Genomic DNA, 18,348 nt, shown 5'->3' on the forward strand with positions numbered 1-18,348 from the left:
ATTTCCTAGAATTCGATGAAAATGAATGTACAACATACCCAAACTTATGGGACACCATGAAAGCAGTGCTAAGAGGAAAATTCATAGCTCTAATGCCCATATAAAGAAGTTGGAGAAATCTCACACTAGTGACTTAACAGCACAACTGAAAGCTCTAGAACAAGAAGAAGCAAACTCACCGAGGAGAAACAGATGCCAAGAAATAATCAAATTGAGGGCTGAAATCAATAAAATAGAAATAAAGAGAACAATACAAAGAATCAATGAAACAAAGAGTTGGTTCTTTGAGAAAATCAACAAGATAGATAAGCCCTTATCCAAATTAACCAAAAAGCAGAGAGAGAGAGCATTCAAGTTAACAAAACCAGAAATGAAAAGGGGGACATAACAATATACAATGAGGAAATCCAGAGAATCATCAGGTCATGCTTCAAAAACCTGTACTCCACAAAATTGGAAAATCTGAAAGAAATGAACGATTTTCTGGATAGGTACCCCATACCAAAGTTAAATCAAGACCAGATAAACTGTTTAAATAGACCAATAACCACTAAGGAAATAGAAACGGTCATTAAAAGTCTCCCAACCAAAGAAGCCCAGGACCAGATGGTTTCAATGCAGAATTCTACCAGATTTTCAAAGAAGAGCTAATACCAATACTCTTCAAATTGTTCCACACCATAGAAACAGAAAGAACATTACCAAATTCTTTTTATGAGGCTACAGTTACCCTGATACCCAAACCACACAAAGATGCAACAAAGAAAGAGAATTACAGACCAATCTCCCTCATGAACATTGATGCAAAAATACTCAACAAAATACTGGCTAAATGAATCCAGGAACAAATCAAAAAAATTATTCACCATGACCAAGTAGGCTTCATCCCAGGGATGCAAGGATGGTTCAACATATGAAAATCTGTCAATGTAATATGCCATATAAACAAACTGAAAGAAAAAAAACCACATGATCATCTCATTGGATGCTGAAAAAGCCTTTGACAAAATCCAACACCCCTTCATGATAAAGTTTCTAGAGAGATCAGGAATACAAGGAACATACCTAAACATAATAAAGGCAATTTACAGCAAGCCAGCAGCCAACATCAAATTAAACGGAGAGAAACTCAAAACAGTTCCACTAAAATCAGGAACAAGACAAGGCTGTCCACTCTCCCCATACTTATTCAATATAGTACTTGAAGTTCTAGCTAGAGCAATAAGACAACAAAAGGAGATCAAGTGGATACAAATAGGAAAGGAAGAAGTCAAACTTTCATTATTTGCAGACGATATGATAGTATACATAAGTGACCCCAAAAATTCTACAAGGGAACTAACTCCTACAACTGATAAACTCCTTCAGTAAGGTGGCAGGATACAAGATTAACTCAAAAAAATCAGTAGCCCTCCTATACACAAATGAAAAAGGGGCTGAGAAAGAAATCAGAGAAACATCACCCTTTACAGTAGCCACAAATAATATAAAATACCTTGGGGTACCTCTTACTAAGCAAGTGAAAGACCTGGATGATAAGAACTTTAAGTCTCTGAAGAAAGAAATTGAAGAAGATATCAGAAAATGGAAAGATCTCCCATGTTCATGGATAGGTAGAATCAACATAGTAAAAATGGCAATCTTACCAAAAGCAATATACAGATTCAATGCAATCTACATCAAAATCCCAACACAATACTTCGCAGACTTGGAAAGAACAATGCTTAACTTTATATGGAAAAACAAAAAACCTAGGATAGCTAAAAGAATCCTGTATAATAAAACAACCTCTGGAGGCATCATGATCCCTGATCTCAAGCTTTACTATAGAGCTATAGTAATAAAAACAGCTTGATACTGGCATAAAAACCGACATGTGGACCAATGGAATCAAATTGAAGACCTTGACATTAATCCACAAACCTGTGAACATATGATTTTCGACAAAGAAGCCAAAATTGTACCACGGAAAAAAGAAAGCATCTTCAACAAATGGTGCTGGCATAACTGGATGTCAACATGTAAAAGATTGCAAATAGATCCATATCTGTCACCATGCACCTGAAGTCCAAGTGGATCAAAGTCCTCAACATAAATTCAGTTACACTGAACTTGATAGAAGAGAAAGTAGGAAGTAGTCTGGAACAAATTGGCACAGGAGACCACTTCCTAAATATAACACCAGTAGCCAGACACTGAGAGCGACAATTAATAAATGGGACCTCCTGAAACTGAGAAGCTTTTGTAGAGCAAAGGACATGTTCAATAAGACCAAACGACAGCCTACAGAATGGGCAAAGATCTTCACCAACCCCACATTGGACAGTGGGCTGATCTCCAAAATATATAAAGAACTCAAAAAGCTAGACATCAAAATACTGAACAATCCAATTAAAAAATGGGCTACAGAGCTTAACAGAGAATTCTCAACAGAAGAATCTCAAATGGCTGAAAGGCATTTAAGGAATTGCTCAGCATCCTTAGTCATCAGGGAAATGCAAATCAAAACAACTCTGAGATACCATCTTACACCTGTCAGAATGGCTAAGATCAAAAACACTGAAGGCAGCTTATGTTGGAGAGGATGTGGAGCAAGGGGAACACTCCTCCACTGTTGGTGGGAATGCAAACTTGTACAGTCACTCTGGAAATCAGTATGGCGGTTTCTCAGAAAATTGGGAATAAGTCTTCCTCAAGACCCAGTTATACCACTCTTGGGCATATACCCAAGGAATGCTCAATCTTACCACAAGGACACATGCTCAACTATGTTCATATCAGCATTATTCGTAATAGCAAGAACCTGGAAATAACCTAGATGCCCCTCAACTGAAGAATGGATAAAGAAAATATGGCACATATACACAATGGAGTATTACTCAGCAGTAAAAAACAATGGTATTATGAAATTTGCAGGCAAATGGATGGAACTAGAAAATATCATCTTGAGTGAGGTAACCCAGACTCAGAAGGACAAACATAGTATGTACTCACTTATAAGTGGATACTAAATGTGAGGGAAGGGATGGCCAGACTGCAACCCACAACTCCAGAGAAGCTAGCTAACAGGGAAAGACCCTAAGAGGGACACATGGATGGCCCTGTGAAGGAGAAGTGGATGAGATCTACATGAGTGGACTGGGTGTGGACTAGGTGGCAGAGGGCAAGGAGTGGGGGATGAGAACATAGGGAAATGGGAGGGTCAAGCTAGAACAGGGACAGAATGGGAGGGCAGGGAGGAAGATACCATGATAGATGAGGACATCATGGAAATAGAAAGAGGCAGGGTGCTGGGGAGGCTCACAGGAATCAACCACAAGGTTGACCCCCACCTTGGTCTATTGTCAGTGGTCCTGAGGGTGCCTGGACCGGTCTACTCTGGTGACCAGCCTAGCAAATAACCTAGCTGTTATCATAGAGTCTTTGTCCAGTGACTGATGGAGGCAGATACAGAGATCCACGGCCTGGCACCAGGCTGAGCTCTGGGAATCCAATTGATGAGAGAGAGGAGACATATTGCATGCGAGAGATGTCGAGATTGTGATGGGAGGATGTGCAGAGAAGACCGGCCACACTAGTAGAAGCCCATGAACTGTGGCTGCGGAGCCTCTGGATACGGAAGATGGTTGTTTGGCTCGAACTGTTTGAGGGGCACCCAGGCAGGGGATCGGGATCTGTCCCTGGTCTATGGGCAGGCTTCTGGAACCTGGTGCCTGTGGTGTGACACCTTGCACAGACTTGGTGCAGTGGGAAGGGGTTTGGACCTGCCTAGACTCAGTGTGCTGGGTTCTGCTGACTCTCCATGGGAGACCTCGATTTGGGGGATGTGGGGATGCAGGGTGGCTTGGGAAAGAGGGCTGGGGGATGGGAGGAGGGAGGAGGGGGATCTGTGGATAGTATGTGGAGTGAGTAGAAATTTTCTTAATAAAGAAAAAAAGAAAAGAAAACCAAGTCTTTATTTTTCTTTATTCTACCACACCTCTGATTTATTGTAATTGCCCCCATGCTTCCTATCAGCCACTGCTGTGAGTGTTGAGAGGGGAAGGTTTTTTTTTTTTACTCAGCTTTCATTTAGTGAGTTAATTTCCCCTGGCATATAACCCATATGCTTCTGTACCTGTTCTTGGTAGTACATGGTCATGTCTTGGTGTACACTCTTACTATTGAATTCGAGTCTCCCAGTTCATACCCACAAAGATTTGAAAGCAGAGATTCAAGCAGATGGTTATATGTAACTATTCAGTCATGGTGGCCTAAGGAACCATCAACAGTGATTGTCCAACCAGTGGTTATACTCGTGCGTGTAAAGTGTGTGTGTAATGACTAAATCAGGCAACCCTAAATTACTGTTCCATCTGTCTCATATACAAGATTTGATTACTCTGAATTGCAGCCTAATTAAGTTGTGGACATATTAAATATGTGCATATTAATGTATTTGAGATAACATTTTTATTTTGCAAAGGCATGTGAGATTGAGTTCTTTTCAGAGTCATTTTGTCAGCATTCACTGGGTGCTTTGCGTGTGTTCATTTCCTCCTCTTGTCTGTTTTGGGGACTGGGCCTCACTGTGTTTCAGAGGCTGGCCTAGAATCTGCTACGCAGTCTAGGTTATACTTGCACTCTTGATTTCCTGCCTCTACTACCCAGTGCAGGGGTTACAAACATGCATGGCCCTACTTCTGTAAGTGGCAAGACACTCTGTAAGCCTGGCCTTCCCTCCTCCATTGGGGAGGCCTCTTAAGATATAGGAATACCTGCTTATTTTTAAAATGTCCCCAAAGACAGAAAAATATCCAGGATTATCAGTGTTTTAAGATCAAAGGCTTAAAGCAATAATGTCTATAATAGATTTAAATTCAGACAAAAATTTCAATGCTTTTTCTTTGTAGGGGGGTTGTTTTTATTTAAATACTGTGTAGTGTTATTATTTTTAAGCCCTCTATGAGGATAATTGTTGTTTCTTAAAGTTTAAAGAAGTATAAATGCTTTTCCTTTTCTTTTTTTCCAGATTCTTTACAGAGTTAGAAGCAAGACATCAGAATAACATCTTCATAGACGATATAAGTGACATTGTAGAAAAACACACGGCATCCACATTTGATCCCTATGTGAAATACTGCACCAATGAAGTCTACCAACAGAGAACGCTACAGAAGTTGTTGTAAGTAGGTTTTGGTCATCTAACCTACATTTGATTAAAGCTCATTGATAAGAGATTAATTACTCATAGACATAGACATGCCTCCTAGTAGACTGTTTCCTCTTGAGTGATGTGTGTAAGAGGGTTACTTTTCGAGTCTGGAGAGATTTCTCTCTTAAGCAGTTAGAAAATTAAAGTATGCTGAAGTCCTGCCCGCCCCCCCTTAGTTGTCCAGAGACTTGACTCATCCTAACTCAACCTCCCACTTTTCTAAGCAAGTAAGTGGCCGTTAAGTGGTTTGCCAGAGGCCAAGAGGGGGTTCTTAAGTGGACCAGAACGAGACACTAGGATCCAGGGTTTCCCTTACTATTCTAACCTTTGTAAGCTGTTTACAAGAATTGTAGGATCCACCTCCCCATCCCTGGGTAGATAGGGATGAGTTGCTGCTGGAGGGTTTAAAAGAACAGAAGAAAAAGACAAGCTTGAAGATTTTAATTATGCCACAATTAGGAGCCATACATTCTGTTTGCCTCCACACTTCTTTCCTTTTTAGATTATTGAGAGTTACAGAAGAATCAACAATTCTTGAGCAGTTTATACACTTTTATTTTCAGAGGCCCCAGTTGTCATAAGTAGCTATTTTATATTATTGTTGTCCACCCTAAACCCAGTTTGGGACTTCCTGGCTATTGTTATTCTCACTTTTTCTTGAGTAGTGACGTTTATGGAGCCTCTGGTCAGTCCAGGCTAGGTGTGAGATCTTTGAAGAGGCTTAGGGAATGGTAACAACGTGTTAGGAGAATGGGGACCTCGGGACCAAAACATCGAGATTAATATATGGAAAAAAACGCTACTTTCCAGAGGAAGACTGGAAACTTCCCCCACCTGGGTTTCTTGTGACGAACATCATGGGTGAGAACAGCTCTTCAGATACAAACTTGGGAGAAGCTGCTATTAATTACACCAATGTCCTACAAAAGAACCATGCCCCTGGAGGCTCAACACTTTCCCTCTCGCCCACTGCAACCTTGGGAGCACTTTTCCTTTCTTAGTAAGCTGTTTGTGTTTCTGTTTATAAGCATATATCCAGCCTGGAATCAGGTGCCCTCTGAACTCATCCTTGGCTCAGCACTTCTAAGCGTGCTTACCCTGACACTGTGGGCTGACCTCTTTGCCATTCAGCTCCTTGTCAGCTGCCATTGCAAAAGGCAAGATTCTCTGTCTTCCTCTTCCCTAGCTCTGTCCCCCAGGTACCTGCCAAGATCTCCACTTGCCTACCCCTGATATTTTTCTCTCAAACTAACAACTGCCCTTGAACTTCCTTCCAAGTCTACTTTTAAATTATTTTATTAGTGAGACTAATAACCCAAAGGCGGCCTCAGTTTTCCTGATAACAATGATTGTTCCCAACTTGGTAAGGAGGGCTGATAATGCTGTCTCCCTGCCACATCCCTATGTCCTGCTTCATGGGTAGGGCAGAAACTCCGGCTGGCATCTTTCATGTGAAGAAGGGCCCACTTGCACTTGGGGGATTTCAAAGCCTGATAAGTCTGTTGTTGTGGCCTCTCAGGGATTGCAGGGTATTTAGCCCAATACCTGGCTTCTACCCACTTGATGCCAAAAATGTCTCCAGATTGGTCTGGCCGGTCTCTTTCCTTTACCCCACACCTGGCTAGGGACCTGTAGCTGAACATACACGTTCATGCTTGGAAGCAAAGCCCTGAATTAAGGAGGATGTTGCTCTCCATCTTGTTTTTCAGGATTTTAAAAAATATGTGACTAGTTACTGCTATGTATTATGTGACTCTCAAAAATAGATTTTTGTCTAGATTACCTTAATCAAAGCATTATGGGAGGGAGCTTTCCCATGGAAATTAGTGTTTGTGTCTTTAGGGGCATTCAAGGTTGGGGCATTAACTTCCCACTTCAGCAGCATGTTAGAAACCCCAGAAATCTTCAAAGCCCAGTCAGCAAAGAGGCTCAAGTCCACCCCAGATTTCTTAGTCAGAACCCTTTGGGCATGGGAGGAGCCTGAGACCTGTGTGGCTTAAATGTGCAACCTACATGAAGCTTCTTTTTAATTTCCTAAAAATCCTTTTAAAACTTTTGAGGATAGGATATTTAAAAGTAATCAGTGTGAGAAAATAAAAATAAGACATTTCTGTGTAATTTCTCTTAATTTGATATTCTGGATGTTTCACACTTTATTTTTAGTGGACTTGAACCACATCATCTAATTTTCAAATCACATTTTTTTTTATATAAAATGGTCATTATGGCCACTGTCCTTCCCAGTTCTGAAGAGTCCAGAACTGAACTGTTCTGAAACCCCATTGGAAGAGGGCTGTGAATGCTGCAGACTTCCATAGGAGCAAAGTGAGGCGAGAAATGGGTGGGACTGAGGGTCAGGAAACTTCAATTTGACTTCATTCTGTTGTTTTTGCTAAGTTGTGGCAAGTTATAATCCTTGTGAGCACCATTCTCTTGGAATCCCTACCTCAGCCCCCTTTAAGGTTCTACAGACAGCTCCACTGAGATTCTGCATGAGTATCTGGCAACACTACATGGATATATGCCAATATCATGGCCATTTTCAACTCAGTGGGAGATGAAGAGAAATATTCTGGCTTGTGTGGCCAGAGGGTTTCCTGGCTAGACGTGTCTGTAATCCTAGGACTCAGGAGGACTTCAAGCTGGAGGCCAGCCTGAAGAGCGTCACCCTCCAAAAACCTACAACCCTCAAACAATGAAGCAAACACAAACAAACAAAAAAAGTTTTCTTTGTTAGAAAGAGGATGTTTGGAAAGGTCAAACATCTCTTGAAAATCTTACCTCAGTGATATTTCTTTCTTGGGTCTGCCCAGGACCAGAACAGTGGTATGAAGCATGATTATTGTGCTGGTGGAGTGTGTTTATACATGATCAAGTATGGGATCTGATCTGTTTATGCTAACTCATAGTTGACATGCTTTCTGTTATAATACTGTGTCATCTTGTTTATATCCCAATTTTACAAATATCTAGTTCATACTTTTTTATTATTAATACTGTTATGGGGCACCACATCTTATTTTTAATCATTAAATATAAAAGGCAAAAAAGTCACTGGTGTTTCCCAATGTATTATGATTTATGTTGGTCTTATATTAAGAATCATTGGTAATGTGGGAATTGACCTCAGTATTTGGCAATGTGTTTTTGTTTGCTTTTGAGCTTGCAAAGGAAATATTTTGAAGCCTTTTTTTTTTTTTTTCCTGCTTTTCTCCCCACAGAGCCACCAACCCCTCCTTTAAGGAAGTATTGTCACGGATTGAGTCTCATGAAGACTGCAGGAACTTACCCATGATCTCTTTCCTCATTCTCCCCATGCAGAGAGTGACTCGCCTTCCCCTGCTGATGGATGTAAGGCAGGATTTGATGGCTTTGTCCTCTGGATATTAGCCGCTACAAATCTGAATAATTAATATACTGTTATTCTGCTTAATTTGATGGATGCATATTCTTTTATAAAACCCCTTAATTGAGAAGATGTTATTCAGTTGGAAAGTCTGTCTATGTTTGAGATCACTGGAGTTTATTGTTAGTTACTTGTGTGGTCACTCTGGTGAAACTTGCTTACATTACCCACTTGTTTTTCTTTTTGGAATGGGAATAATATTAGCTTTTTGAGGTCAAGAGGCTGGGATTCCATTTCTGCCTGAGCCACTAAGCATGAGACCTTGGACAAGTCACTTTGTTTTAGATCCCTTGTGTCTTGAACACTTCAAGATGCTTTGGGCCCAATTTCTCCTGATGTGTGATAAGGTATAAACTAGTCTCGACCATGCACTGTGTAAAGTGGGGAAAAAAAGCCCAGCATCCTTTTGGTATTAGGTGACAGTCATAACATCAGGTGAAAGTTTGACTTTGAATAATGGCAAGGCATGCTGAGGGGAAGGGAAGGAGACCATCTGGCCTGTGATAGGGCCTGCTTAGCCAGTGGGCAGATAGTGTGTCTTTTGCTCTAACTAGGACAGTTTGTCACAGATGTACTTTAAAATTGGGTCGTTATATTGGCACCGTATCAGTTTTTATGTATTTGATCCTACAGACCAAAACACAGGATGAAAATTTATCAGAGATACGTAATCGAGTAAAATTGCAAAAATAGGTTCCTTTTTCCATATTCCACTGGGAAGTGCTGAGATGCTCTCAAACAAAAGTGAAAGTGCATATGATGGTCACTTTTACTCTGTCACAGTTGTGTGACAGCGTTCTCAGCTATTTCAGAGTTCTAATTCATAAGCCCTTCCTTGGTCCTCTCTTAGTCACCGCAGCCTACTGTTTTTACTCCCATAATTTAGGAAAATTTTTCCCCCGCATAAACATAGTCACAGCTGGTTAACACTGAGAAATGCATGGCTAGCAATGCCAGTGCCTTGTAGTATCACCGAATTTAATTAATAGTATCTACTAATACAACCTCAGCACCCCTAGGAGAAATAGTCTTGTAAGTTGTCTATGTGGTTCATTATTGGCCCAATGAATAACTTAGAGTTTCGAAAAATCTGATTGGTTTTTTAGATCAATATTTATCCTATCTAAAGATAGAATGCATTAATAATTAATTAAGCGAAATCAAATTTGGAGACCAGAATGGTATTCCTGTTTCTAGCACACCATACTGCACAATGTTGGATATTTATGGCGTGGCTACATAGTGGGTTCTTTATGTTTTTGTATCATAATCCTGCCTGAGATTCTGAGTGAAGCTGTAGTCTTTCTTCTCGGATAATTAATGTATGCACACAGTTTTATGTACATTTTTATCATATAGATTCCAGTGAAGGATGTCTGCCCTCATGGAAACAAACCAGTATTTTTTACTATTGCTTTTATATCCCTTAAAGGGTATAAAAATTGATTTTGGAATCATGAACAGAGTTTTAAAAGTGCAATAGAACAGAATATGAAGTATTTGATATGTACATGGCTTATCATGTGATTAAATATTGTTTCTAAAAGCCTTGCCTAATGTATGTGTACATCAGAAGTGGTTGTAGTATAAATGCATTCTTTATAATAGGTCAAAATTTTGAAAGGAAGAATCGCTAGTATAAACCCCCAGATGATGAACTCTACACTTCTGTCCTGCAACAGTCCCACTGCCAGACTTCCAGGTTCACAGAGTGCGTTCATTGGTAGCTAAGGCACAGGGGCCTGCTAGTTCTTAACCATGTTCTGCCCTGCCTGATGCCCGTTGTCCTCATCTGTCTCCCACATGTGAGAACCCAGGCAGAATCCAGCACTGTCTCTTAAGTTTCACTTCATTAGGAAATTTACTTAAATCTGTTGAAGTGGATGGACGTTTTAAAACAATTCCATTGGTTCCCTGAGCTTTCAAAGTTATATGTACAAGCTGAGTGTTCCTTACTAAGAATGCTTACAGTAAGATGTGTTTTACATTTTGAATACTTTTGGAATATTTTCATATGTATAATGAGGTGTCATGGGAATGGGGCCCAAGACTAAACATGAAATTCATTTGTGTTTCAAGCATAACTTGTATACATATTGTAAAGGCAGTTGTATGTATCTAATAATATCGTGCATGAAACAAGTTTCTTGGTATGGAGTTTTCCATTTGTGGTGTTCTGACAATCAAAAAGGTTTGCATTTTTAAAGATTTAGGATTTCAGATTTTCATATTTCATACATTCACATTTCAGCTCATCTTTAATTGGTCATCGGAGTTGGGACTCTTGTTGGTAGACAGCCATATGCCAGGCACTTAGATAGGATGTGTTCATCACTTAACTCTTGGAACAGGGATGGGGAGGTGGCTCTGGAGAGTACCTGTTCAACATGGGCAAGGCCAGGTTGGATTCCTGAACAGGGAACAAAACGAGGCAAAGCACCAGCCTCTTGCAATAGCCTGTGTTGTATCTGGCATTGCTGCAGTTTATGGAGAAGGAAAACGACACTTATCTATGGCCAGTCACTTGCCACGGTTAAGTAGCTAATAGAAGGCAGGTCTGAGATTTGCCACCCGACCTACTGACCTCTGAAGTCTTCTCTCTGCTTTAGCTGGATTCATTTCAGCTTTATGTATTTAAAGAATATTTTCTAGTTCTGTTAGTTGCATTTTGATATCCTCATCCCCAATATTGTGTCCAAAAATAGTGCTTTGTATGAATAAGAGAAAATGGCTGAATAGTAATTTATTTTGCTTCATGTAACAAACCAATTGGTTTTACTTCTTTTCCTTCTTAGACTATATGTCAGAAAACACCTAAGGACTCTCCGAAGTATGAAGTCTGCAAAAGGGCCTTGAAGGAAGTAAGCAAGGTAACTGTTTACCATGATAGAAAACATGTAGAAAGCTCGGAAGAATCTAGCAGGTCTGTGCTTGCTAAAAAGACTAAGATTCACACAGCCATATTCAAATACATTGCTATGTAGGCTGTTTCAGACTGGTTTTGTGTTATGTGCTCATCCACATCTCATTTTGCCTGGTGTGTTAATAATAGCTGTTTGTTGATTCTCACTTTCAACAAATATTTATTGAACATAAACCACTATACCAGGAATAATACTGGCCTCTGAATATTTGGTGACAAAGCAGGTGTGGTTATTGCATTAATGGTATGTGCACAATAAAGAGAAAGACATACATTAAATAGAATTCCACTAAAGGGTGGTGAGTGATATGGGAGGCAAGTACAGAGTGATGTTTTAATGGATTTACAGCAAAAATAACTGTGAGCCAGGAGGTGGAAGGAGTGTCTTGGGTGTGTAGAGACCCAAATGTAGGTGTTGGAGAATTTGAAGAACTCATTGAGAGAGGGACAGAGGGGAAGGAAGGGAGGGAGGGAGGGAAAGAAGAAAGGAAGGAGGGAAAGAAGGACGGAAAGAGGAAGGGAGGGAGGGAGGACATGGGAGGAGCCTGTTACACATATTAGGGAGTTGGGGGCTATAATCAACGATGATGATGAAGCTATGAATTTATGTAAGAAGATGGAAAGAAAATGTGTGTGTGTGTGTGTGTGTGTGTGTGTGTGTGTGTGTGTGTGTGTGTGTGTGTGTATAAATGTATATGTACAATAGGATTGTGTAGCTGGAGTTTTCCTGCCTGGCCCACAGTCAGGACAAATCTCTCTCACCCACCAGTCCCAAGCCGCTCAAACCCGATCAAGTAAACACAGAGACTTATATTGGTTACAAACTGTATGGCCGTGGCAGGCTTCTTGCTAACTGTTCTTACAGCTTAAATTAATCCATTTCTATTAATCTATACCTTGCCACGTGGCTTGTGGCTTACCGGTACTTTACATCTTCCTTGTCCTGATGGCGGCTGGCAGTGTCTCCCTCACCCAGCTTCTTGTTCTCTCCATTCTCCTCTCTTAGTCCCGCCTATACTTCCTGCCTAGCCACTGCCAATCAGTGATTTATTCATTGACCAATCAGCAACACATTTGACATATAGACCATCCCACATCACTTCCCCTTTTCTTTTCTTAAAAAGGAAGGTTTTAACCTTTACACATCTCCAAAGTCAGCTTGGTATAGTTGGGAATTTGGGCGTAGTTTCTCTTACTACTTCCTGCTGGAGGGGGGCGCTGTATCTTCTGGGGAAACAAAGAAAATTTTAGGATCATGGAGTAGTCCGTGAGGCTGTATCATCTGAGCCAGTTGTCTTGAAACGGTTCTGGATGTTGGATCATCTGGGCCATGGTGTCATCGGAGACCTTTCAGGGGGTCTTGGCTGGTCAAACCTGATGTATCTTACTCTGGAACAAATCCATAGCCTCTGGCTTTCTGTGGAAACAAAAGAGACTCTTTTCCAAAGCAACATATCCTTACATCCAAATTTTGAAGTCAAAGTATCTTTAAAATATACGTACTGGTTTAACTCAGCTTCCTTTACAATCAAACATCTCTCTGTAGTTAAGAATCCCAAAGACAACACAATCCAGACTCTCTGTGTAATAGTCATCTCTATGTGGCTTATTTTTTATATTAATTTGACTGTCTCTTTAAAGACTTTATTTTTTAAAACCATGTATTTGTTTCTATACTGTATATATCACCTTTTTTTGTCTCTTTCAAACCTACGTATATTTTACACACATTTTAAACTATTACATCTGAATCTGTCTTATTGTAAACCTGTTGCTTTAAATTGCAGCCTTCTAAGCCTGAAACGGCACTGTGGCTGCTGGCTCCGCCCACTTTAGCTTCCCAACATGGCGGTTACCGCCAGCTCTGGGAACCATCAAGTCTCAGAAATAGTGGGTCTACGCTTTTATCAAAGCAGTGTGTAGCCCAGAAACCTCTTTTTTTGTTTTGTACTAACAAAGGCTAAATCCACAATGTAGCTTAATGTGCCACTTGCAGAGGCCTCATTCCCGCCATATGGCGGCAGGTCGAGCGCGCACGCCAGCAACCCGCCAGTAGCTCAAACCGGCAGCTGCCGCTCATTTGAGAGAGACAATTAGGAAGCTGTTTTTAGCTCCGTTTTAGAATCTTTTTTCTCAGGTTTTAGGTGGAAACTCTTGCCACCACGTTGGGCGCCATTTGTAGCTGGAGTTTTCCTGCCTGGCCCACAGTCAGGACAAATCTCTCTCACCCACCAGTCCCAAGCCGCTCAAACCCGATCAAGTAAACACAGAGACTTATATTGGTTACAAACTGTATGGCCGTGGCAGGCTTCTTGCTAACTGTTCTTACAGCTTAAATTAATCCATTTCTATTAATCTATACCTTGCCACGTGGCTTGTGGCTTACCGGTACTTTACATCTTCCTTGGGCAGTGTCTCCCTCACCCAGCTTCTTGTTCTCTCCATTCTCCTCTCTTAGTCCCGCCTATACTTCCTGCCTAGCCACTGCCAATCAGTGATTTATTCATTGACCAATCAGCAACACATTTGACATATAGACCATCCCACATCAGGATTGGAATTAGTGAGTACTTTGAAGGAAGGTGTCAAGGAAATATAATCCTTGATTAGGAAACTGAGTCATTTTCTCTTTTTATTACTATGGAAAGACAAATTCTATTCTAAATATGTAATGCAGATCCTATAAAACTTGTGTTCTGGATGAGAGCTCAGGGGAGAGACACAAATTGGAGACCTGGGTTCGGGAACACTCAGCATAGGTGATATTCGAGTTTGAAGTGTGAAGAGCTTTACCTAGGATAAGGATGCAGAATAGTAAGTCCAGAAGCCCATGGTTAAAAAACAACAACAACAACAATAAAAAAAACCAGGGAACACCAATATGGAGTCTTATTTGGATGAGAGTAACCAGCACAGGCGACGTAAAAACAAATGAGACATGCCAGAGTAAAACAAAATAGAACGGCCTAGAAAATGGCTAAGCAGTTAGATCATGGGCGCTCCTGAGAGAGAAAGAGATGAGTATGACTTAGCAGCCATTTGCAGGGTTCATCCTCATTGAAATATGTTGAGCAATGACTGGGGTGTGCAGCAGTGCAATCAGCTGCCCCTGGTGGCTAGCTCCTTCAGGAATCAGGCCTGGCATGGAAAGAGAAAGAGTTGTGGCTAAAAGGGAAGTAATATTTCTTTAAAGATAGAAAAATGTATGTTTAGTTGCTGTTAGGCACATGGTAACTGAGAAGGCAGAAAAAGGGATGGTCCCCCATGTGGGTAGCATATGAGCAGGGCACAGATGAGTGGAGACTGCGGGTCCCAGAAACTTCCTAGTGACCTCCTTTTGCTTGCTTCCTGCACAAATGGGAAAGATCTTCACTCCACTTTATTATAAAGAACTATTTCTTTTATCGACTTTAAATACATTCATTATCTTACTTATCTTTGAAAGCCAGTTTGCAAAATTTAGGGTTAGTCCAGTAATCCAAATATACACTAAGTGTTCATCAAAGGACCATGAATCCATTTCTTTGCAGATAATCCAGTATTTCTGATTGAACAGAGCTACCCTTAGCTGGGTGTTCTTGAAGAATTACCTAGAATTCCCTCTTCCAGCATCTCTTTGTGGTCCCATGCTTTACGTGTAACACTGTGTTTAGATTTTTGCCTTTGAAGTTGGTAGCCTGCTTCCTGCTATCTGGTCTGGGAGAGAGGAGCTGTAGCTTGCCCTGAGGTGGAATGGGGTTCTCATAGGTAAAGATGAAGCTAGGCAGAGGACAGGAGCAGAATAGATGGAGACCTAGAGTTTGTGATGAAACCCCATGTAGTGACTGTGGAGCCACAGAGGAAACAGCCCTGAAACTCTTCAGAGTCCTTTACCCAACCCCCAACCCCCATTGTTCACTCCTGGTCGCACGCTCCATATCTGAGCACCGTGTCCCAGTTGGGTGGCGCTGTGTGTTCTGTATCAGAAATGCGTTCCCGGGACTCCTAGAGAGTAGATGATTTTCAGGGAGAGATCTGAAGTTGAAAATGAGGTTTCTTGGGGAGAAGGGGCCACAGAAGGTAAAGTAAAGTGAGGTGTCTCTTCCTGTTTCTTCACCCTGCTGTGCTGTGTTCCAGTTGGTGCGGCTGTGCAATGAAGGAGCCCGGAAGATGGAAAGGACGGAGATGATGTACACCATTAATTCCCAGCTGGAATTCAAAATCAAGGTAGCCTTCTGTCCGTGTTTGTTGTGTTACTGCTGCTTACATCTTACCGAAACAGAGAAAGCTGAGTCTAACGAGGTAAACCGGAATTAGCTTTTCAAAGAAGGACTATCAGTTGAAAAGAGCAGCTGACAGAGGACTTCCCAGATGCCTAGGGGAGTCTCCAGGCTTCTCTCCAGGCCATGACAGTGTGGCTTTTCCCAGGACATCACCAAACAGTTAAACTAGTTGAAGCTGATAGTTGATAAAGGAGAGTCCTCAAGCATTGTCAGTAGGTCCTGCCAAATAATGGTATCCCCCGGGCTGGACCAGGATGTTCTAAACCAAGTAAGAAACCACTTTGTTTTTGCAGAAAAGATAGTTAACGGACCGTTTTTTTTTTTTTTTTTTTTTTTTTTTTTTTTTTTTTTTTTTAAGCATGTTTTCTCATACAACTCTTTTTTGCACCCATGCCCCCTGCTACTGCTTGTCTGATACTGCTCGTGAGCTGATAATCAGGATGCGCAGACAAGCAGAAAGTGACAGTGAATGGCAAACCTGGGTCATGGCTCATTCTTTGTTTGGAGTTCATAATGAATAAGCTTACGACTGTAATTCTATTGTTATATAACACACGAATTTAAGGCAATTTAAAATGGCCATGTATTTTTCCTAGCGAAACTTTCTAACTTACACAGTAGTTTCCTGGCGATCAACAGGTCATGGTATTCTGTAGAAGGCACAGTCTCTGCCATGGTACAGAGTTTGGGAACCGCTGAAAGGGGACAGCCACAGCCTCTTATTGTATAAGCAAAGAAAACAAACCCCAGAGAAGAGCTGTCAACAAAGTCACTCAACCAGTGGTAGTCAACATCACGATGAGTGTGAAATCAGGCTAAGGGCCGAGGCGTCCTGAGTGATGGGTGGTATAAACCCTTCCATTGTAAGACCCTGACTGCCGTCATCTAAATGCAGATTCATAATTCATAAAACAGATTACTGACTAATTCAGATTACTTAGAAATGTCATTTAGCACAACTTACAGCCTTATAAGTTGGATAATAAGACAAATACCTTATTGTCTTGGTGGATAATAAACATTTTTATTCAGTTCATTTTAAAGATGAGAAAATTAGAAGTTCAAAGAAGTTGAGTGACTTGTCCCAGAATTATGCACACAATCCGGTGTGCTTGGTTAAGATAACACCTGCGGTGTAATGAAGGTCTTAATGAAGGTCTTCCAACATAGAACAAATCTAGAAGTCATGAAGGGAAAACAGTGCCTAGTTCATTAGGTAAAAATGTATAAAGCTATAAACCTTTCGTTATAGAGGAATAATAAAGCCAGACAATAGAGGCAGCTTACAGAAGGGGAAGAAGTAGCTGCAACCTTGTTCATCCAGTATTCATACCGTATCTCACATGAAAACAGTGTCGAGGAAAGGAGAGAGGGGACACACTGGAAGTGACAAGTTAGAGAGCCACTGCCAGTGTGGGTATGGCAAATGATGATTAAGGTTTTTAAATATGACTTTTCATTCAGAAAGAAATTGCTAATGGGCATTAGGATCCCAAGCAATCCAGAAGTGTGAGAAGATGTTGTATTGGTGAAGTTATGGGATCAGCATTTTGCAGGCTGCTGGTAGAAATGATTGTCACAGTCCCGGAGCATACTGTCAGATTTACAAAGCTAGTTATTATAAACCAGCGATTCTGCTTCTGGGAGTTTATTCTGTAATGGTGAATATAAAGATTATATAACTATTCACGTAGCATTTGTTTTAGCAGAGGAACAGAAACAATCCAGCTATTTATCATAGAGGATTGATTACATCAACATGAAGCAGAATAGAACTACTCAACTTTGGGGGAAACAAAAGATGATTGAAGTTTTAGGTACCTATGAAAGTTATCATATATATCATTAAGGTTTTTTTTAAGTTGTTAAAAAAAAGTGTTTTTTTGCCAAAGAAATTTCTGGAGAGGCAATGGAAAGATCTAGCATCTCCTATTTCATGTAGAGGCAGGAGTCAGTGTGTGGGAACTGGGTGGGTGAGAAAGAGCGGGAATAGGAGGCTTTTCACACAATACTTCACATCATATTTTTGTTTTCAAAGGAAGAAGACATTCTGAAAGCTACTCTCAATTTTGGGTAAATAAGTGAAATTTTACTATTTCCTAGTGGAATACAGGGACTCCAAAAATCAATCTACTTTAAAACAACAAAGCAATGAAAAACTCGTTACCTAGTTCCTAAACAAAGAATTGTCATAGGCTGGCATATATGGTGGAACACCTTCCTAACTGTCCTTTGTTCGGACTCAGGATTGATGAGCAATGGCAGGACAGCCTTGTACTTCCAGCAGGTGCAACAGTCGGGACCTAACCTGACACGTGTGTGTTTGTAGCAATTCCTAAGCACACTGGTCAGAGTTATCGTAAGCAGTCATTTCTCTATTGCCCTACAGGGCTCTGCTGTACCAGTTAGAAAATTGTGTGATTCAATTTTTAGGAGCTGGAAACCCAGAACTCTCCTTAAAAGCTAGTATGCAAAGCTCTGGTTTAGCCATAAGCTTTCTTCTTCCTTGTTGAATTTGTACATAGCTGATGAACAACCTTCTAATAAAAGCCCTTTATAAAGT

At 40.8% G+C, this 18,348-nt stretch overlaps 1 protein-coding gene across 1 annotated transcript in view; it reads left to right on the plus strand.

Annotated features, from left to right (window-relative positions):
- Positions 1-18,348, plus strand: part of Arhgef26 (Rho guanine nucleotide exchange factor 26) — a 113,569-nt gene that overhangs the window by 68,131 nt on the left and 27,090 nt on the right. Inside the window, exons 6-9 of the mRNA XM_052730988.1 lie at positions 5,012-5,164; positions 8,416-8,545; positions 11,396-11,470; positions 15,640-15,729. Of these exons, the coding sequence (XP_052586948.1) occupies positions 5,012-5,164; positions 8,416-8,545; positions 11,396-11,470; positions 15,640-15,729 (448 nt within the window). The remainder of the gene's footprint in view (positions 1-5,011; positions 5,165-8,415; positions 8,546-11,395; positions 11,471-15,639; positions 15,730-18,348) is intronic.

Source organism: Peromyscus californicus, unplaced genomic scaffold (genome assembly GCF_007827085.1).
Source record: "Peromyscus californicus insignis strain IS unplaced genomic scaffold, ASM782708v3 Scaffold_9__1_contigs__length_137607984, whole genome shotgun sequence".
Taxonomy (NCBI): domain Eukaryota; kingdom Metazoa; phylum Chordata; class Mammalia; order Rodentia; family Cricetidae; genus Peromyscus; species Peromyscus californicus.